At 45.8% G+C, this 17,460-nt stretch overlaps 2 protein-coding genes and 1 long non-coding RNA gene across 5 annotated transcripts in view; 1 reads left to right on the forward strand and 2 right to left on the reverse strand.

The window, feature by feature from the left end:
• Positions 1–6,822: 6,822 nt before the first annotated feature.
• Positions 6,823–11,497, reverse strand: LOC119278516. Of its 3 annotated transcripts, none has more exons than XR_005137834.1 (4): positions 10,812–11,497; positions 10,426–10,519; positions 8,872–10,111; positions 6,823–8,529 (listed from the first exon to the last, which is right to left on the reverse strand). It is a non-coding gene; the product is annotated as an uncharacterized LOC119278516 (long non-coding RNA). The 3 variants fall into 3 exon arrangements; XR_005137833.1 differs by having other exon boundaries at positions 8,872–8,993; positions 9,501–10,519; XR_005137832.1 differs by having other exon boundaries at positions 8,872–10,519.
• A 2,279-nt stretch (positions 11,498–13,776) lies between these two features.
• On the forward strand, positions 13,777–15,247 carry LOC119282282 (serpin-Z1-like). Its single transcript, XM_037562562.1, has 2 exons — positions 13,777–14,154; positions 14,230–15,247. Exons 1-2 carry the CDS (start codon positions 13,777–13,779, stop codon positions 15,058–15,060), a joined length of 1,209 nt encoding a protein of 402 aa, XP_037418459.1. The 3' UTR covers positions 15,061–15,247.
• A 131-nt stretch (positions 15,248–15,378) lies between these two features.
• LOC119278517 (MAPK-interacting and spindle-stabilizing protein-like) overlaps positions 15,379–17,460 on the reverse strand; it is a 2,578-nt gene continuing 496 nt past the window's right edge. The window contains exons 2-3 of the mRNA XM_037559859.1: positions 15,948–16,187; positions 15,379–15,776 (exon numbers count right to left, since the gene is read on the reverse strand). Of these exons, the coding sequence (XP_037415756.1) occupies positions 15,719–15,776; positions 15,948–16,187 (298 nt within the window). The 3' untranslated portion in view covers positions 15,379–15,718. The remainder of the gene's footprint in view (positions 15,777–15,947; positions 16,188–17,460) is intronic.

Genomic DNA, 17,460 nt, shown 5'->3' on the forward strand with positions numbered 1-17,460 from the left:
GCCGAGCAAGTTGTCGATCATTTGTCGTGATTTGAATGTTGGCTCGAGGACGTGCCATTGCCTTGTACGGTTGTACCCGCGGTGAAGAGCAGGCTAGTCGAATGCGCAGATTTCGTCGCCAACTACCCTTTTGTGTTCTTGATCGAGGAGGAGCTCACCGACGTAGTCTTGTTGGCCAGGTAAATTTTCGATCCTTCGTCGTGATTCCAATGCTGGCTCGTGTTAGCCTTTAGAGCGTGCCTTTGCCTTGTAAGTGCGGTGACTTGCATTACATATGTATTGAATTCATGCTCCAGCTAACTCATTTAAAAGTTGGAATTGATGAAGGGAGACAGGCAATATATTTCAACACTCCCCCTCACGTCTAGACTATTTTAGTTCTTAGACGTGGAATCGATGTAGGCTGCAGAATCGTTTTATTTAATACTGCGTTGGCAGGGTCTTGAACTCAAGACCTCTTGGCTCTGATACCATATTGAATTCATGCTCCAGTCAACTCATCCAAAAGTCCGAACTGATGGAGGGAGGCGGGCAATATATTTCAACAATATGTACTTATGGTGACCAGACCATGGTACCTAAGTAAATTATGTGGACTACAAAATTTGATTTGGTGAAATCTCTTTTGAGCGAAGCTCGTCCGTGTGTTGGAAATATTGTTGATGGACAACTAATAAAGTGCTACCTCTAATCATGGATTAAAATCATGGGCGAAACAGCTGCTTTCGCGGCGTGATCCTCGTTTTGAAACCGCCATCTGATCTACATGGCTTAGGGAATCGCACGAGATTGCGGTGCTGTCCCCGAAGATCACGCCATTCCTTCCTTATCAATCACGGCAAAATCTCTGCCGAAAATTCCGTTTGCCCGCGATTTTAATCTAGGAACCTGATAAGTGCACCCATACGTGGCACGAACACATGACAACTCTGGATATTTTTATGGCAATTTTAGTGACGCAAGGACGGCAATTTTAGTTGTCAGTCATGGCAACTTTTTTTGGGATGACAAGTTTCAATTTTTTGGGAGTTTATTTTTTATTTTTTGACGGCAACTTTAGTTGTAAAAACCATCAAGGCCGGAGTGCTTCGTGCCACACGTGTGGCACGGATCATTAATTTGGGTTAATCTATGCCTCTAGCCCTAAAGGAACATAGTTCTATTAGTTTCCTAGTAAAATATTTCTAAGTTAGAACATCACAAGTGAACATCAAGTTGAGATGAATATATTTTCATGGTATATGATTTTACTATACTTTAGGAAACTAGGCGATACGTTGCCCTCTTCTTTGCATGAGAGCAAGAAAATGTTCAGGATCAGACTAAGGTGCTACTTCACGAGACCAACATTACAAGTCGGCAATGGGCAAAACGACCAGAAAAGCACAAAAACGATTAGCCAGTCATCAAGCTGCCAGTGATCGAGTATTAGGCAGCAGGATCTGCCTCTCTTCCTCATCTGAGTCCTCCAAAGTTTTTGCGTTTATCTTCCCTTTGCGAGATGATTCGTTTCCACATGCATCCCATTCACACCATTCGCCCCATCACAATTTGCATTGCTCTCTTTCTTTATGAGTGCGTTGGCTATTAGTACTAACATACGTATGAGCTACGTGAAAAATAGAACAGGCGCAATGCAGCTTTTATAATGGGCAGGGCAGGTCACGCTTAGAACAGGGCAGGTTGATGACAGCATTTGCTATCCATCTATTGAATCCATACACTTAAAGTCTAGTAGAAAACAAAATCTCAACATTAAGGTGTTTCGATTCATCTCAACGTTAACAAATTAAACATGCCAAAGAAGATAAAGCACAGAACCTTCGCATGAACGCGGTGCGCCCTGTCCAACACATATGCCACCCTGGTGCAACCTCGTCGTTGTCGCTTCTTATGGTTGACCGGTCATCGGACTCTTCTCAAAATCTACTAACACCGGGAAAAAATGTGCCTAATAGTTAGCAAACGTGAACGTTTATTTATGAGGCGTGCTACGAGTCGGTAGGCTAATCTTTTTGAAAAGACTGTCCGGGCTATGAGCCATCCGATCTACGATGATCACCATGTGATCGTACTGTGTGCACTTAATCTTTGTGTTCCCTCATTGCAACAAGAGCCAAAATTGCAACAGGATCCTTGATACAAAAACATCTCCGCCTCGTGATTTCTATAGCCATTGCAAGACGACTCTTCTGTGGGGCCGAGCTCGATTTGGTAGGGAGGTCGAGCGCTAGACCTCACCGTCGCCACCAGTGTGTTTGGTCAATGCCCCGGTGCTGCGGGGCATCTTCATGACGAACCCTGCAACCTCCTGCCACCTTCCGTTGTAACCCTGCTACGGAAGCCACTGCTACGCGCCAAGCCATCGTCCTGGAGCTTCCCTTCCACCCCCATGTGGACTAAACGCTCCATCGTCCCCTTCTGCCGCTCTTCTGGCAAGCACATAGCTGGGACGACGCCGGCGAGGACACGAGTGCGTTCGTGGCACGTTCCCAGTGCACACAAACAATGTGTTTGATGCATTCTGTATGAGAGGGGGAGAAAGGAGAAGGAAAAAAAAAAGAAATAGTGAACATATGCACGTGCCATTTTCTTCCCGAGTCAGCTCCTGACGAGCAGGACCCACATGTTGAAAAAGTGTTCAGACGGGGCAAATCGGCCGATCAGTGTTTTCTGCAAATCAATTACGCAATACACGGCGAATTTTGCCAAAAAATAGCGACTAGATATTTTTCTGGGAACCTATCCACAAATCTGGTAGTGACTTGTGGGAGGTGAGAAGAGTGGGATGAACAACTAGATAGAAGGAAAGAGGGATAATGACACAGCGGAGGGGCTTATTGAGGCGGAGGGCGGGAGCTTCTCGGAGAAGGAGATGGTGGACTTACCATCGCCTTCAAGTTCATTACGGAGTTGTCGCTGGCACAACCCAAGTATGCAAGTTCGTGATAATTTCGCAAACAGTAAATTCTTGCATGTGTGGTAGTGCGCACAATCAAATAAGGACGGCGGGTGGATTTGTCAATCGATTTCATAGTCTTGTTATTGTTGGGGCTTAGAGCATCTCCAACAGCCGCGCTAAACAAGCGCCGCGCCGCAAATTTGCCCATTTTAGCACGCGCGCGCAATCGCTAGTGTGTCTCTAGCGGGCGCGCAATAACCGCGCGTGCAGCATATAGAGTTGGGCGCACGGTCCGAATCACTATCGCGCACTGCGTATTTGGGAAGCCCGCTTCCGCGCGCGGCACACACGAGCGCTCGCGCCACACTCTCTCCCCCGCGCCACCTTCGCCCCGCACACGCCGGCGCCGGCGAGCTAACCCGATGGACGCACGTGCCAGCACCCCCCGCACCCCATCCTACAGCCGTGAACCCTCCACCGCCGCCGCCGCAAACCCTAGCGCTGGGAGCGTTGGCCTCGCCTCCGTCGGAGCTCCTCCGAGCATCGGCCTCTTCATGTCGCCGCGGATGACCTCGGCGGCTGGTGGCATCGCGCCGGCGCCCGCCGTGATGAAGCCACGTGCAACCCCCCTCGAAACTCCCAAATGCGGCGCGGCCGAAGAAGGGCAAGACATCCGCGAAGAAGAACAAGGCGGCGGACGGCTCCGGCACCTCGAAGGCGCCAAGGAAGAATCTTGCAGGGCGTGTGACGAGCGCGGCGGCTACCGAAGCGCCGGCGAGCTCACTTGTTGAGCCGGCGGCCGACGCGCACCATGTGTTCGACGATATGCCCCAAAGGTAAAAAAATTCCTGAACTTTTTTTTCCTTCTTTATTTTTTGAAGGCATACATATAGATAGCTTATTGGATTGTTCTATATACTTTGTAGTGTGAACGATGATGCATACATGTCAACTATGGGTGTTGGCTTGAACAATTCACATTGGTCTCAAACCAATGACATGCATTTTGAAGACCATGAGTTTGAGGTGGATGAGGATGGTGAGGGCATTGTCGACGCACCGAAAGGAAGGGGAGGCAACTACACCAACGACGAAGACGTTGTGCTATGAAAAACTTGGTTGGACGTGTCGAGGGATCTATCCGTTAGAGGTGATCAAAGTAGAGATGCTTATTGGCTCCAGATGAAAGAACACTTTGATCTTCGCAACATGAGTGGAATTGACTGCTCCGCACGATCACTATGCTCCCGGTGGTCGACCATCAATAGGGATTGTCAATAATGGGCGGCCGCACAAAAAGCGGTTGACAAGTTGAACCCAAGTGGCACCAAGGATGATGATAGGGTAAGTGTCATTTCATCATTCCTCATGTTCACATCATTCTTGTTGTTGGTGTTTCTTGTCCTAATTTGTTTTGTTTTCATGTAATTAAATATTGCACAAAACTTGTTCAAAGGAGAGGAGAAGAGGACCAAGAAGGGGAAGATCAAGAAAGGAAGGCCATTTATCTTGCCTCATTGCTATGAAGTATTGAAGGATGATGAGAAATGGAAGAAGCGTGAGGATATTGATGATTTGGATTTGAGCAAAAAACGCAAGCGAACAATTGATTTGGAAGATGATGAGGAGGAGGATGCATCAAGTGAAGATGGCAAGAGAAGCCCCACCCCAAACTCGGTTTCATACTCGAAGCCAAAACGACCGGATGGCACGAAGAAAGACGCAAAAGAAAAGAAGAAGAGGAAAGGATGATGAGATCAAAAATGTTATGGAAGCAATTGTCAACGCAAGAAGAGAAGCCAACGGGGTGAGGAAAATGGCAAGGAACCAAGATGCCACGGCCGAGGAGAGGAGGTTGGCGGCCGAGGAGAGGAGGATGGCCGCCGAGGAGAGGAAAGTGGCATTGGAGGAGAGGAAGGTGGGCATGGAGGAGCGAGTTAAGTTGTGGAATGGAAGAAGCACTTGTTCTTCTTGGACACATCTTTGTTCAATGATGCGCAAAACGAGTATGTCAACCTTGCCCGTGAAGAAGTCTTGATCCAAAAAAGAGCCATGATTCGCATAATGGGTGGCGGTGGCCTTGGCGGCATGGGTGGCTTTGGATCTACCATGGGTGGCATGGGTTCCTTTGGTGGCTTTGGAGCTACCATGGAGACCATGGGAGGCATGGGTGGCTTTGGAGCACCTCAGGGCGGCTTGGACGGCATGGGTGGCATGTGTGGCATGAGTTTTCCGTCTCTCATTGGGGGCATGGGTGCACCTCCGGGCGCCGGTGTGCCACCTTCGCATGAAGATGCCGTTGAAGATCTTGGCAACACCTTCCGAGCTTCACGTGATGAGGATACGGTGCGCAACAATGAAGAGGAGGAGGAAGAATCGTCTTCGGAGGAGTCAGATGAATAGGAGGAAGATGAGGATGAAGACAGACGAGGACGAGGCTTGATTCTTGTGCCTTTCGTTTGTGTCATCTTGGTTTGCATTTTGAACTTGGTTGAATTATGTTGTGGGCATGAATTTGAACTTATGGGCACGAACTTGTGGGCATGAACTTTTGGGCACAAACTTGGTTGAATGATGTTTGTGATTCAATATATGCCATGTGTTTTGTGTTGATGTGTGAAATTTGTGCCCAAAATGAGAACAAATGTGTGCGCCGGCTGCTCGCGCGCGCTGCATTTTAGCGCTACCGCTGGAGCAAGCGCTGCGCGACGCGCCAAACCTGGCGATGGGCGCGCCGCAAACTAGATTTTAGCGCGCTGCGCGTTGGGCGCCAGTTGGAGATGCTCTTAGGTTATATAAACACTTTATACCACAGCTCCTGTCCAGAAGAATTTTTGGCTGTCCTGGCCGGCGAGAGCGTCTTCCTAGGCCGGAGAGGAAGGTAGCTCGGGGACCCAGCGGCTGTTCCAATTCCGGTGAACCGGCGGGAGCTAACCTCCCCAGCAGAGGAGATGAATAACATGTTTAGACAAAGAAGATGAATAGATACGTGGAAAATTTGGTTACATGCACCAGCAGTCTAGGAAGGTTATGGGCTGGCACTTGCGGTCCATTTGTTTAGCCCACACAATAAAATGAACGAAATTGAACAGGGAGGTGGAACAAAAAGTTGAACTCCTTATACTAAAAATAGCGGTCTCATCGCTGTTTGATGATGTGAATAGGGTGTGTGTCAAGATAAATAGGATAGTGAGAATGATTCTTTTAGGTACTAGATGACCAGTTGCGCCAATGGCGCAAAGGCCAAGAGTAAGACATGTATTGAAAGAGTATACATTAATATTATTTACGCACATATTGAAACATATGAGAAAAATTTCCACTTACTATAAGTACAAGCGATGCAATACCCATATAATGTACAAGGACATATCCGTATTAAATGAACCGTTAATTGGTCTGACACAAATCCACACCCAAGAAGCACATTGCACAGGGTTGAAACTTTTAAGCCTCACATTCCCAAGCAATCTTAAGGAGGGCCAACAGAATTGAAATCATTGATGCAAAGTATCAGCAGTTAGTAATATTTATACACATAGTTTCTTTATTGTAGTTGTATGGTGATGAAATCAATACGTAAATCAGCACCAAGGATAGCCGATCAGACAAACAAAAATGATGCATCCCACTGAACAACACTATTATGCAGGACTCATTCTAAAAGGCCCTCAGTTCTAATTTCTATAAGAGCTTGAGCTTTGGAGCATAGGCTACGAACCTTCAAATCCAACCAAACATCTTACCATGCAAACACGGTAAAATGGGAAAGAAAGACTCTAAATGTGACAGACCAAAAGCGGAAAAAAAATGTTGAACGACCTAGGCGTGAGGAGTTGTGCCTCGGCCAGTCAGGTTTTTAAAGCATGTGTATGTGATAGTTTAATGCATATATATGATGATAGACAAAGAGGAAGCAATGATATTACTTGATGATAGCATATATTGATCTCGTAGTGCTGACACATACTGTTCTAAGAAATTTACAATGAGCATAAGCAAATAGAAACTTAGTTTTGATACATAGTGTTTTAAGAGAACCCCGTGCTGATACATAGTATTGGTACACCGTATAGATGGTTGTAGTTATGAGCCGATGAGCATCAGCCAGAGCAGTTGATATGTATGCCCTAAATATCCATTGGCGGTCCATCATTACCTCAAGCAGAGATTCCTTCAATATCATCGTCCAGGCTCCAATAATATATGTTTGTCTGTTGGAGATCATACTCTGACTGTGTAGTTGCATCATTTAGACGATCAACAACAACATATCTTACCTGTGACAAGACATGATTTAAATTGTTATCTTTGTATGTTGATCCTCATGTGAAGTTGGCATATATTATACGGTAAAGTTCTTTTGCTGCTATGTGATTTCCATTGCGGGTGCTAGATTTAGGTCGATGATGTTTTCATCTTGTGATCACTACAAATATAGAATCTTCTCCAACATTACTTACGAGAACAAACCACTTCCTACAAAAAGTTCAATTGGGTCAAGCAAAGGGAATGAGAACCGAAAAGGATACAAAGGAGCAATATTTCCTGAAAGCATGGCTGGACCAACTCTTTGTTGGCTGCAAGCGGTCGTGATGTTACAGCCTATAGCTCCACAGCTCAAGATCATCTATGAACAAGGACCCTACAGGCTCAAGATCATCTATGAATAAGGACCCTACACACATACTTCAACCTTTCAGTGACACATGCATCATATGACATTTCACAATAGCAATGCGAGACTCATTATTTAGGTAAATTTCGTGATATTAGGCATAAAACAACAATTCCTGCTATATAAACATTGTTGCTCACTTCTTGGTCTAGCTCACTAATCATTCAAAAATGTATACACATACATACTGGTTAACAAGGTAGAGAACACAGGTACCTGACGGTAGTACTGAAAAAAGTAGCACACAATTATGAGTTATTAACAAGAAAAGTGGATGTCGTGTGCATTCAGGAATAATTATATCCACTACAAAGGTAATAACAGTACCAAGACTCGTACTACCATTGCTGAATAACAGAGTTGTAGGGTAAATAAATGTCACAACAGTATCTCGTTTCCTTGATATTAAGGGCAGATATGAAGTGTCTAATGCTTAATCCTATATTTGCCAAACCACTATCGAGTATTTTGTTACGAATCACCAGCAAAGGCTCAAGCAAAATTCTCGTCCATATGCAATCCATGATGTATAATTATATGTGCTTTTGCCATCTACTTAGACCAATCAGACATAATCACCTTAAAATTAGACTATGTGTTTTCTCTGAAAGTTTACCTAAAAATAGTAAACTACATGATAAAAGACATGTAGGTTAGCAAGCCTGTGTAAAGACATGATTGGTTACAAAACTACATCAGTGCATCGTATCTCTCATCCTGGACAGCCATGAGGAACGCTTGCATCATCTCAAGCTAATTGTGATGAAGAGCTCGTTATGCCGGACTCCAAGTTGCAGAGCCACCTCCTCAACCAGTGTGGATTTGGCGTGGCCGTGCACTGCATCCAGCACAGACTTGCTAACACTTACCTAATATTTTTTTTCTTCCGTCCATTTAACATATTTCTCTTCGTATCCAGCTTGCAAAGAAAAGTGTGTTATAACCGTTTCTGTAAAATTTGAACAAATCAAAGCAAGTGTTCAGTTTATTTTTCACCATCAGTTCGTTGGATCCTACTCTAGTTGTAAGGAGTTTGTAAAGTATGAATCATATTCAGCCAATAACATGTCACATATATAATAACATCTTAGGACAACAATGCATTTTAGGAGAGCAATATATCAATATATCTATGATAGATGAGAAATGCAAATAATTTTCCCATACATTAGAGCTAAAAAAGTTTAAACCTATGATTAATGAGCAAATCAAATTCCAATAAGTATGCAATGATGCAATGGCCAGGAGCTAATTTCATCAATATTGTAATCTACTTCTGTAAAGAAAGAACCTCATCAATATTGTATTTTGCTTCCCGCAGTCGTTCACTCCAGAAGTTAAGGTCCTAGTGTGCCAGATCATTGGCTTCTGCAGAACAAAAATCTTTCAGAGAGGCTTTTAGATCTTCCATATCTGCACTAAGAAAAGCAACAATTAAGACATCTGCATATTTCGGCCTAGTTCCTAGCCTTCATAAAACGAAATATGAGAACAATAATTGATGAAGGAGATATAATGCTGATAGATAGGCCAAACGAGGACAGCACACCGGTTGCTTGTATACAGCCGCGGGGTGCCGACCCAGCGCGCACCCCAATGACCGTGATTGTGTCTGATTCAGCGTTGTGCTTACGCATGGTTTTCAATTTCAGTTTGAGGAAAATTTCAGCATCAACCGAAATTCAGTGAATTTCAGTTAATTCAGTTTTCATTTCAGCCAAATGACTGAAATATTCACTTGAGTTCAATTTAATTTTTGAACTATTTTTAAAATATTTTAAAAAATATTTAAATTCTTGTGCACTACTGAAATTGCTGAAATATTTTGACCGAAACGTAATTATTTCAATGTCTATTGAAATGACTGACATTCAGTGAATTTCACCGAAATCTCACTGAAAGTGAAAACCATGTGCTTACGACAAAGTTCCTACCGGCGCTCCTCGCGCCACAGGTACGAAAAACAACCATCTCGTCATGGCTATATATCCACCTCTATTCCCTGTGCTTGCTGTTGCGTGCGTCCCCTCGTGCTTGTTCTGTGCATTTATGTTGGATTGCTACTACTGAGCGCTGGGTGCTGGTCTGTTTATGGTCTCCATGGTCACCTTCTGGCTTGTGACGCCGCCATTTCACATCAGCAATCTCCACCTTAAAGTCAGGATTCTCACAACTATACCTCATATGGGTCAATGGGTGAGACCAAGAATTACTATTTGCATATGTAAACAACAAGAGGTGCGCTGCCAGATTCTGAAGCACATATATTACAACAACATGCATTGGTTTGGGCATATATAAACAATGATAACCTAGTCTACTGGATCCTGGAATCAAGAATTAGTAAGAAGCTAAGAAAACTGGGCACACCCTACAAACATCAGAGACGAACTAACATGCATATATATCTGTCCCAAAGCAGTAGGCAGGAAGCAAACCACCAGCACAAGCACACGCAAGCAAGGAGATCCTTTATTAGGACGCAACAAGCCTTCTTTTTCTTGGGAGCTCCTGAGAGTTAAATTAGAGTACTGGTACAGAAATAAGAAGAACATGCTCAAACATAAATAACAGGATAGGAGTTCAAACTTGAAAATGAATCTCCGGCTACTATAACTCTAAAAGATTGTAATAGAATAGAGCATTGCTAGAAACAAGATTTATTAATCTAATACAAAGAACATCAAAGAAAACTACTTGGCTGGTTTTATCTTGAACAATGTGATTCCCAGGAACCAACACAGATTTTCTGTCTCCCTCAAAACGAGTTAGCATATCCAATACAGTACGTTGTATCTACTCTTACAGAAAAATGAGAAGAGATTGAATAGTAATATTCTGGTACCTCTAGGCTCATCCTTCTGAGGAAACATTGCAAAAGATCCGATGAAATTGGACACCCTCCCAAATGTCATCTCGGACATGGACTGGTCCTAAACCTGCACAACACAAGCATGATTTCAGGTTGTCTTTTTTCAGAGCACACAAGAAGAGTAGCAAACAAGACAACAAATCCATGAATAATGCTCTAAAATAAGTGATGTGATGGCTATATATATGCACAAAAAATCGTGTGATCGCAATCTCTTTATCAGTCACACTGTGGCCCTGCTACTTCTGAAGTCAGTCAGGACCAGTTTGCCAAGTTGTCCAAATAAAATCTCAAGATTCCCCAATCAACACAACAAAGAGGCTAAACAAGCACACAAAGTAGGCATGATGTTTACTCACGTTGGCCTTACTGGAGCTCCCATACTTGCCCTGTTTAGTAAAAACATAAAACAAGAAATCCAAATTATATTAAAGAACCAGGGGGCAAGAGGTAGAAAAAAACAGGGGAGGAAGATGGTGAATCCAAAGATGTGCAACAGAGATTGGGGTACGACGACTGGCGGGCTGCAGCCCATAGTGATGGTCGGCTCCATTCCACCATGACGCGAGCGACGCCGGAGCTCCGGCCTGGCTGCTCCTTCCCCATGTCCGTCCTACTCACCCTCCCCTGCTCCTCCTCACCAAGCATGAAGACCACACCAACCATGCTCTCTGAGCCAGATCCAGAACCAGGATGTGTGGTGGCACAAGATCGAGAACGCGGGAAGAGAAAGAGGTCGGGGAAGAGAGAGGGCACAGAGGGGAGACGGGGAGTACCACTCAGCCCGTGCTTTCCCATGGCGGCGACCTGCGACCGGACCAGAACCACAGCGCACAACGCCAGAGATGCGCGCTAGGTCCAGCGAGCCGCGCTCGTCCCGCTGAGCATGCACCGAGAGGGCAGGGAGGAGGAGAGGACACGGCGACGCGAGGGCGAGCGGAAGCGATCTGGATGGCGGCGGGGCAGGGAGGCGAGCACGGTCGAGGGGTAGAGAGAGGTGAGGAAGGAGGAAGAGGAAAGGGGGCGGTGAGTGCGAGAGGAGCAGCGGGTCGGTCTTCTCCACAGGAGCGGCTCCGTTTTATACTCCGGTGCGTGAAATGACAAAATTGCCCCCGGCGGGGCACCAAATTAACAGGCGGTGGCACGAGCGAGGTGTAACTATTCATAGCGATTTAAAGGCGACCTGGAGGCAACGGTTGTGACTACGAGTTCTCCAGGGTTTATATGTTCAATATGGAAAGAGGTATTCTAATTTTGTTTTGTTATTGTTTTTCTTGTGCGTGAAAAACATATTTGGTGAAATATCTTTCGAGTGAAAATTACACCTGTGTTCAAAATATTTTTTATTGACAATTAATAAAGTGCTACCTGTCATCCTAAATGGATATAGTATATTAGTTCTGCCAATAAAATATTTTGAAGGTCGAACTTTACTAATAAACATCAAGTTCATAGTAATAGATTTTTCATGATATATGATTTTAGTAATTTGTTGTGATGTGAATTAATGGGCAATATATGATTTCTTTTAGAACGGCAATATATAATTCAAAAGCTTGTATAAACTTCATCGCAAAAAAAAAACACTTGCATCAACTTCCTAAAGGACTTCAAATTTGATTGTTGTCATAGAATAGTGTGCAGTTACATTTGTTCTTTGTAGCCATTGGACAGTATTTTATCTATCCTCTTAGGTTGTTAAACATTTTCCCATTTAACTCCGGATGTGGTTGCCAAGATAATGATTTTGGTTACTCAAAAAAAAAAGATAATGATTTTGGTGATCAATGTGGTGGCCTACACAGGCAAAACCTTACACTATTCCCCTTTACTGTTATTATCAAAACCTAAGTTTTGACTGTGAATTTCCATGAACCCTTACCTGTTTTTTAGGAATAAGAGAGGAATATGGACCCCCTCATTTCTTCTAAATTTATGTATGTATCTTGTCTTGTTTCGCTAATACGTTGATCCTGCTTCTACTGCTATCCTCAATATTGTGCTACCTTACCGCCTGAAAAACCAGCAAAATAAAGATGTTCCTAAATCTAGTTCACAATGCTACTATACTGTAGGAAAATAGGAGCCATGATGCCCTGTTCATTGCATTGCATCGATGAAACAAAATGTTCACAACCAGTTTGACTGCTACCCGCCCTCAACATATCAAAAGCCGGCAGAGCCTCGATCCATCCTCCCGCTCTTGGTGCTAAGCCCCAAGACTAACATTACAAGCCATCAATGGCCAAAACGAACAGAAAAGCACAAAAACGATCAGCTAGTCATCCAGGATCGTCAAGGATCTGCCTCCGTTCCTCATCCGAGCCCTCCAAAGTTTTTACGTTGGTCTTTACTCTAGGAGATGATTTGTTTCCACATGCATCCCATTCACACCATTCGCCACATCACAATTTGCATTCCTCCCTCTCTCTATCCGTGGGTTGGCTATTAGTACTAACATACTTATGAGCTACGTGAAAAACAGAACAGGCGAAATGCGTCTTTTATAATGGGCAGGCCAGGCCACGCTTGGAACAGGGCAGGTTGGTGAGAGCATTTGCTATCCATCTATGGAATCCATACACATAAAGTCTAGTAGAAAAGAAAATCTCAACATTAAGGTATTTCGATTCATCTCAACATTTGAGGACTAAACATGTCGAAAAGAAAAAGCACGCGAGCATGACATAAACGGGTTGCGCCTTGTCCAGCACACCCGCCACCCTGACGCAATCCTCACGGTGGACCAGTCTTCGGCCCTTTCTCAAAATCTACTAACGGCAGAAAAAAAATCTTGTGCCTAATGAGTAGCAAACGCAAACATTTTTTTGTAGGGCATGCTATCAGTAGGCTCATCTTTTGAAAAGACCATCCGGGTTATGAGCAGTCCGGTCAATGATGATCACCATGCGATCTTACTGTGTGTTCTTATTCTCTCTATTCCCTCATTGCAACAAGAGCCGCAATTCCAACAGAACCTTTGTTGCGGAAACATCTCCGGCTTGCGGCCGCCAACGCCATTGCAACAAGAATCCTGTTGCAATCGCAATAGAACCCTTGTTGCGAAAACATCTTCGCCTTGTGATTTTCTTCGCCACAGCAAGAAGACCTTTGTTGTAAATTGTAAGTTTGTAACTGCAACAAATCGTAGTTCCTTTTCTCTTCTTTCCATTAAGCAGCGGGTACGACAATAAAAGTAGCTTGCCTAGCGTGACATGGACCAAAATGAACGCGACGCGGCGCAATCTCTGCGTCAAAACACACGCGCCACCCTCCCTACAAAACCCAAACCCCACGCCGCCACCGACGACAAACAAACCCACCATGGAGCTCGCGGAGGCCGTCCGGTGCGAGGCCGCCTTCGGGATGCGCGTGCTCCAGCACCTCGCGGCCGAGCCCGGCGCCGGCGGCAAGAACCACGCCGTGTCCCCGCTCTCCATCCACGCCGCGCTGGCGCTCCTCGGCGCGGGCGCCCGCGGCGCCATGCTCAACGAGATCGTCGCCCTCCTCGGCCCCGCCGGCGGCCGCGCCCACGCGCTGCTCGCGTCGCACGTCGCCATGCACGTGTTCGCCGACAGCAGCGGCGGCGACGGTGGGCCGAAGGTGCAGTTCGCCAACGCCGTCTGGGTCGACGCCACGGCGGCGCCCCTCAAGGCCGACTACGCCCGCGTCGTCGCCCAGCACTACGCCTTCAAAACCATGGTAACTCACCTTCTATCTGACCTCTAGACTCACCTTATGAGCTCGTCTGAGTTTCTTGATCGATCTTTTTTCCAGCCGGAGGAAGCGAGGCGCGAGATCAACGAGTGGTTCGAGGCGGCGACGGCGGGCCGGATCAAGGAGTTCCTGCCTCAGGGCTCCGTGGGGTACGACACGGCGGCCATCCTCGGGAACGCACTCTACTTCAAGGGCGTCTGGGAGAGCACGTTCGACGCCCGGCTCACGCGGCACGACACCTTCTTCTACCAGCAGCCCGCCGGCGGCGAGGGCCAAATCCGCGTGCCGTTCATGTCGAGCGGTGAGCGGCAGTACATCGCCTGCCGCCCGGACTACAAGGTCCTGAAACTCCTCTACGCGTGCGGCAGCGGCGAGCACCGGCGGCGGTTCGCCATGCACGTCTACCTCCCGAACGAGCGCCACGGGCTGCAGGCGATGCTGCACAGGCTGGCCTCCAGCCCGGAGCAGCTCGAGGCGGACTCCATGGCGCTGCGGACCACCGTTGCCGTGGGCACATTCAAGGTGCCAAAGTTCACCATATCGTACAAGACGGAGGCGAGCGGGATGCTGCAGCGCCTTGGGCTGCGCCTGACGTTCAGCACCGCCTCCGACTTCTCGGGGTTGCTGGATTTGGAACACATGAAGCCGCCGAGGCTGCCGCTCTACGTGTCCCAAGTCTATCACGAGTCCTTCGTGGAGGTGAACGAAGAAGGGACCGAAGCGGCTGCGGCGACAGCCATCGTTGGTATTTTCGGTAGTTGTTCGGCGGTCTGCAGCAGGCCAGTCAACTACGTGGACTTCATCGCTGACCACCCCTTCATGTTCTTGATCAAGGAGGAGCTCACAGGCGTCGTTGTGTTCGCCGGCCAAGTCGTCGATCCTTCGCTCTAGATTTTTGCTTCTTCGTAGTCATAGATATGTTCTGCAGGATCTAGATGGTAAATTTCTGGAGCACTATTATGTGTCATTCGAATAAGTGAAGTACTTCAGGGACGATGTTCGGCTGGACGACACTCACCTGACGGCTGATCAAACCGTATGCTACGGTGTAGACTTGCCCACGGATTGTTAGATATAGCGTGTCGTCCGGAACTGTCGTCCATCTAGCAATGTTCTTCGAATAATGTGTTTTCAAAGATTTGGGAATTTGTAGTAGTATTACACAATGTATCAGACCTGACCGTTATAAGGGTTTAAAACCATTCAGCAGGGATGAATCATACGAATCATACATCTATATTTTTTCAAATGTAAGTTACATTCTCTCGATAATCCATCCACCCACTACTAACCAAATGATAAAGTAGACATCTAGGTTCTCCTTGCAGAGTACTGTAGAATGATATCCGATTGTCCTAAAGAGAGGTACAAGCTACAACAGACCACGTACTGCTGTTGCAGGTGAACACCAAAGAAACAGGGATCAAATAGATGTCACAGAAACGAGCATGTCCAGTCTCTTGAGTTACGATCATCCCTCAATCATGCCCATCTGTCCATGAGGTGTCACTTGGATTCTGATAGAGGTTAATGAAGTGGTACTTTAGAGCTAATCTTTGCGTCTTGCCACAAATAGTTTGCCCATATCTTCAGTAACAACGTTACTCCTGTCAAAACCAAAAGGGCAAACATTATTCAGATTTCAGGGGCATCAAATGCTGAATAGATGACCTGGAAGAAGTTTTCTCGGCATAATTGGCAAAACACTAGCTTTAATTCACTTCAAACAAGGATCGTAGGTCGCAACATCGTTTTAAGTAGATGAAAACTGGACCAACCTTCCACTAAGCTGCGGCGGAACTAATGTGCTCGCAGCAGCATTCCTGGCACCACGAGATTGAGCTGACTGGGCCCTTGGGAATTTACTACGGGGATCTTGAATAGCTGATCCATTTGATTCTCTTTTCCTTGATGAACTTCCCACCATACCAGCAGAACCTCTGTTGGGGAGAGAGGGGGAATCAAAAAGATCTGCAATGTCTGGTAGGTCAAATGATGGTGTGGGCAGGGAGACATTCCTGGACAAAAAAACACAGAATACCAGCATAAGAACTCAGATAGCATAGCAGAACCTACAAAGAGAGGCCAATGAAATATATGCAAGTCAATTAATATGAGATACAGCAAGGAGATGCAAATACATGTAAACAAAATACACTTGACATGGACATCAGCTGAAAACAAACTCAGTTTCACCACATGTAATGTCTAGGAAGTTGCTGAGACTTTTTGTGAATCAAGCACGGGCGTGTAATGGCATAGATAAAAAGACTTGAGAGGAAAGTTAAGCCAAACAGCCTGCCTAAATGAATCCTGCAAGGTTATAATTAGCAAACTGTGCATGAACATTCAAACAGAGAAATATTTGCACAAACACGGAAACGTCCCGTGCATGATTCTCACAAGGGGCAACTGTGAACAAGCAACTGCAGCTTGTCAAACGCTAAAACCATGAGCTCTGTCAACTAAAGTTCAGGCACTAGAACAAGAGGTGTGCAAAAGGCATGTGTTCAATGAACCATCGGTTGAGAAATTCAATTATGTTAAGTTGTAAGAAAAGCCCTTCAATTGGGAGGGAAGCACACCCAAATTCATCTGCGGCTGCTACCTATTAGCACCACATTTAATTCAAGGCTATAAAACGATCAATTCAGTTTCTTGAAATTTGAGAAGAAAATTCTCTTTATAATCATCATCCGTGAACACTCCATGAAATAATTTACCCCATACAAACAAGCACAGGATATGCAGGTTTTTCCTGCATACCAGGTAGGGAGGGAATCTGTCATAACAGGAACTCAACACTTGACAGAAACAATTTCTGGTTTCACATATCAAGTAATTCAGCACAGGAGTTGCAATTTTCTATAACGTCACAGGACGCTCCTCTGGGTTCTGAAGCTGCAAGATCCCCACCAGTACAGAGCAACTGAACGCAGCATGAGCGTGCCTGCTCGTTGGTTCGCTACTGTGCTGCTAGATGGTTCAGATAAAGCCTCCATCAGCACATACAAGATAGGTACAGCCCTGCCTTGTGCTGCTAGATGGTTGGCTACTGTGGCGTGGTGATTTGGTACCAGGTAGCTCGAGCTCTAGTGCATCCGCACAGTTATTTCTACTTGGTGGCCACCCACCCACGACATCAGGAAGTCAAAATCTGAGTCCAAATCCAGCAGGCGCAATCACGGCCTCCGGTAAGCAATGCCCAGATCGACAACCCCCCATCAATCTCCGTCCCTACAATCGAAACCCTAGAGAGAGAGAGAGGCAGCACGGGGGGCTTACTGGCTG

Source organism: Triticum dicoccoides, chromosome 3B (assembly GCF_002162155.2).
Source record: "Triticum dicoccoides isolate Atlit2015 ecotype Zavitan chromosome 3B, WEW_v2.0, whole genome shotgun sequence".
NCBI lineage: Eukaryota > Viridiplantae > Streptophyta > Magnoliopsida > Poales > Poaceae > Triticum > Triticum dicoccoides.

What these genes read in the sequence shown, in the direction of transcription:
- LOC119282282 (XM_037562562.1), top strand. Translation starts at nt 13,777, where the DNA reads ATGGAGCTCGCGGAGGCCGTCCGGTGCGAGGCCGCCTTCGGGATGCGC. An exon ending in ACTACGCCTTCAAAACCATG is followed by an intron (nt 14,155 to 14,229) that starts GTAACTCACCTT and finishes TCTTTTTTCCAG; the next exon opens with CCGGAGGAAGCGAGGCGCGA.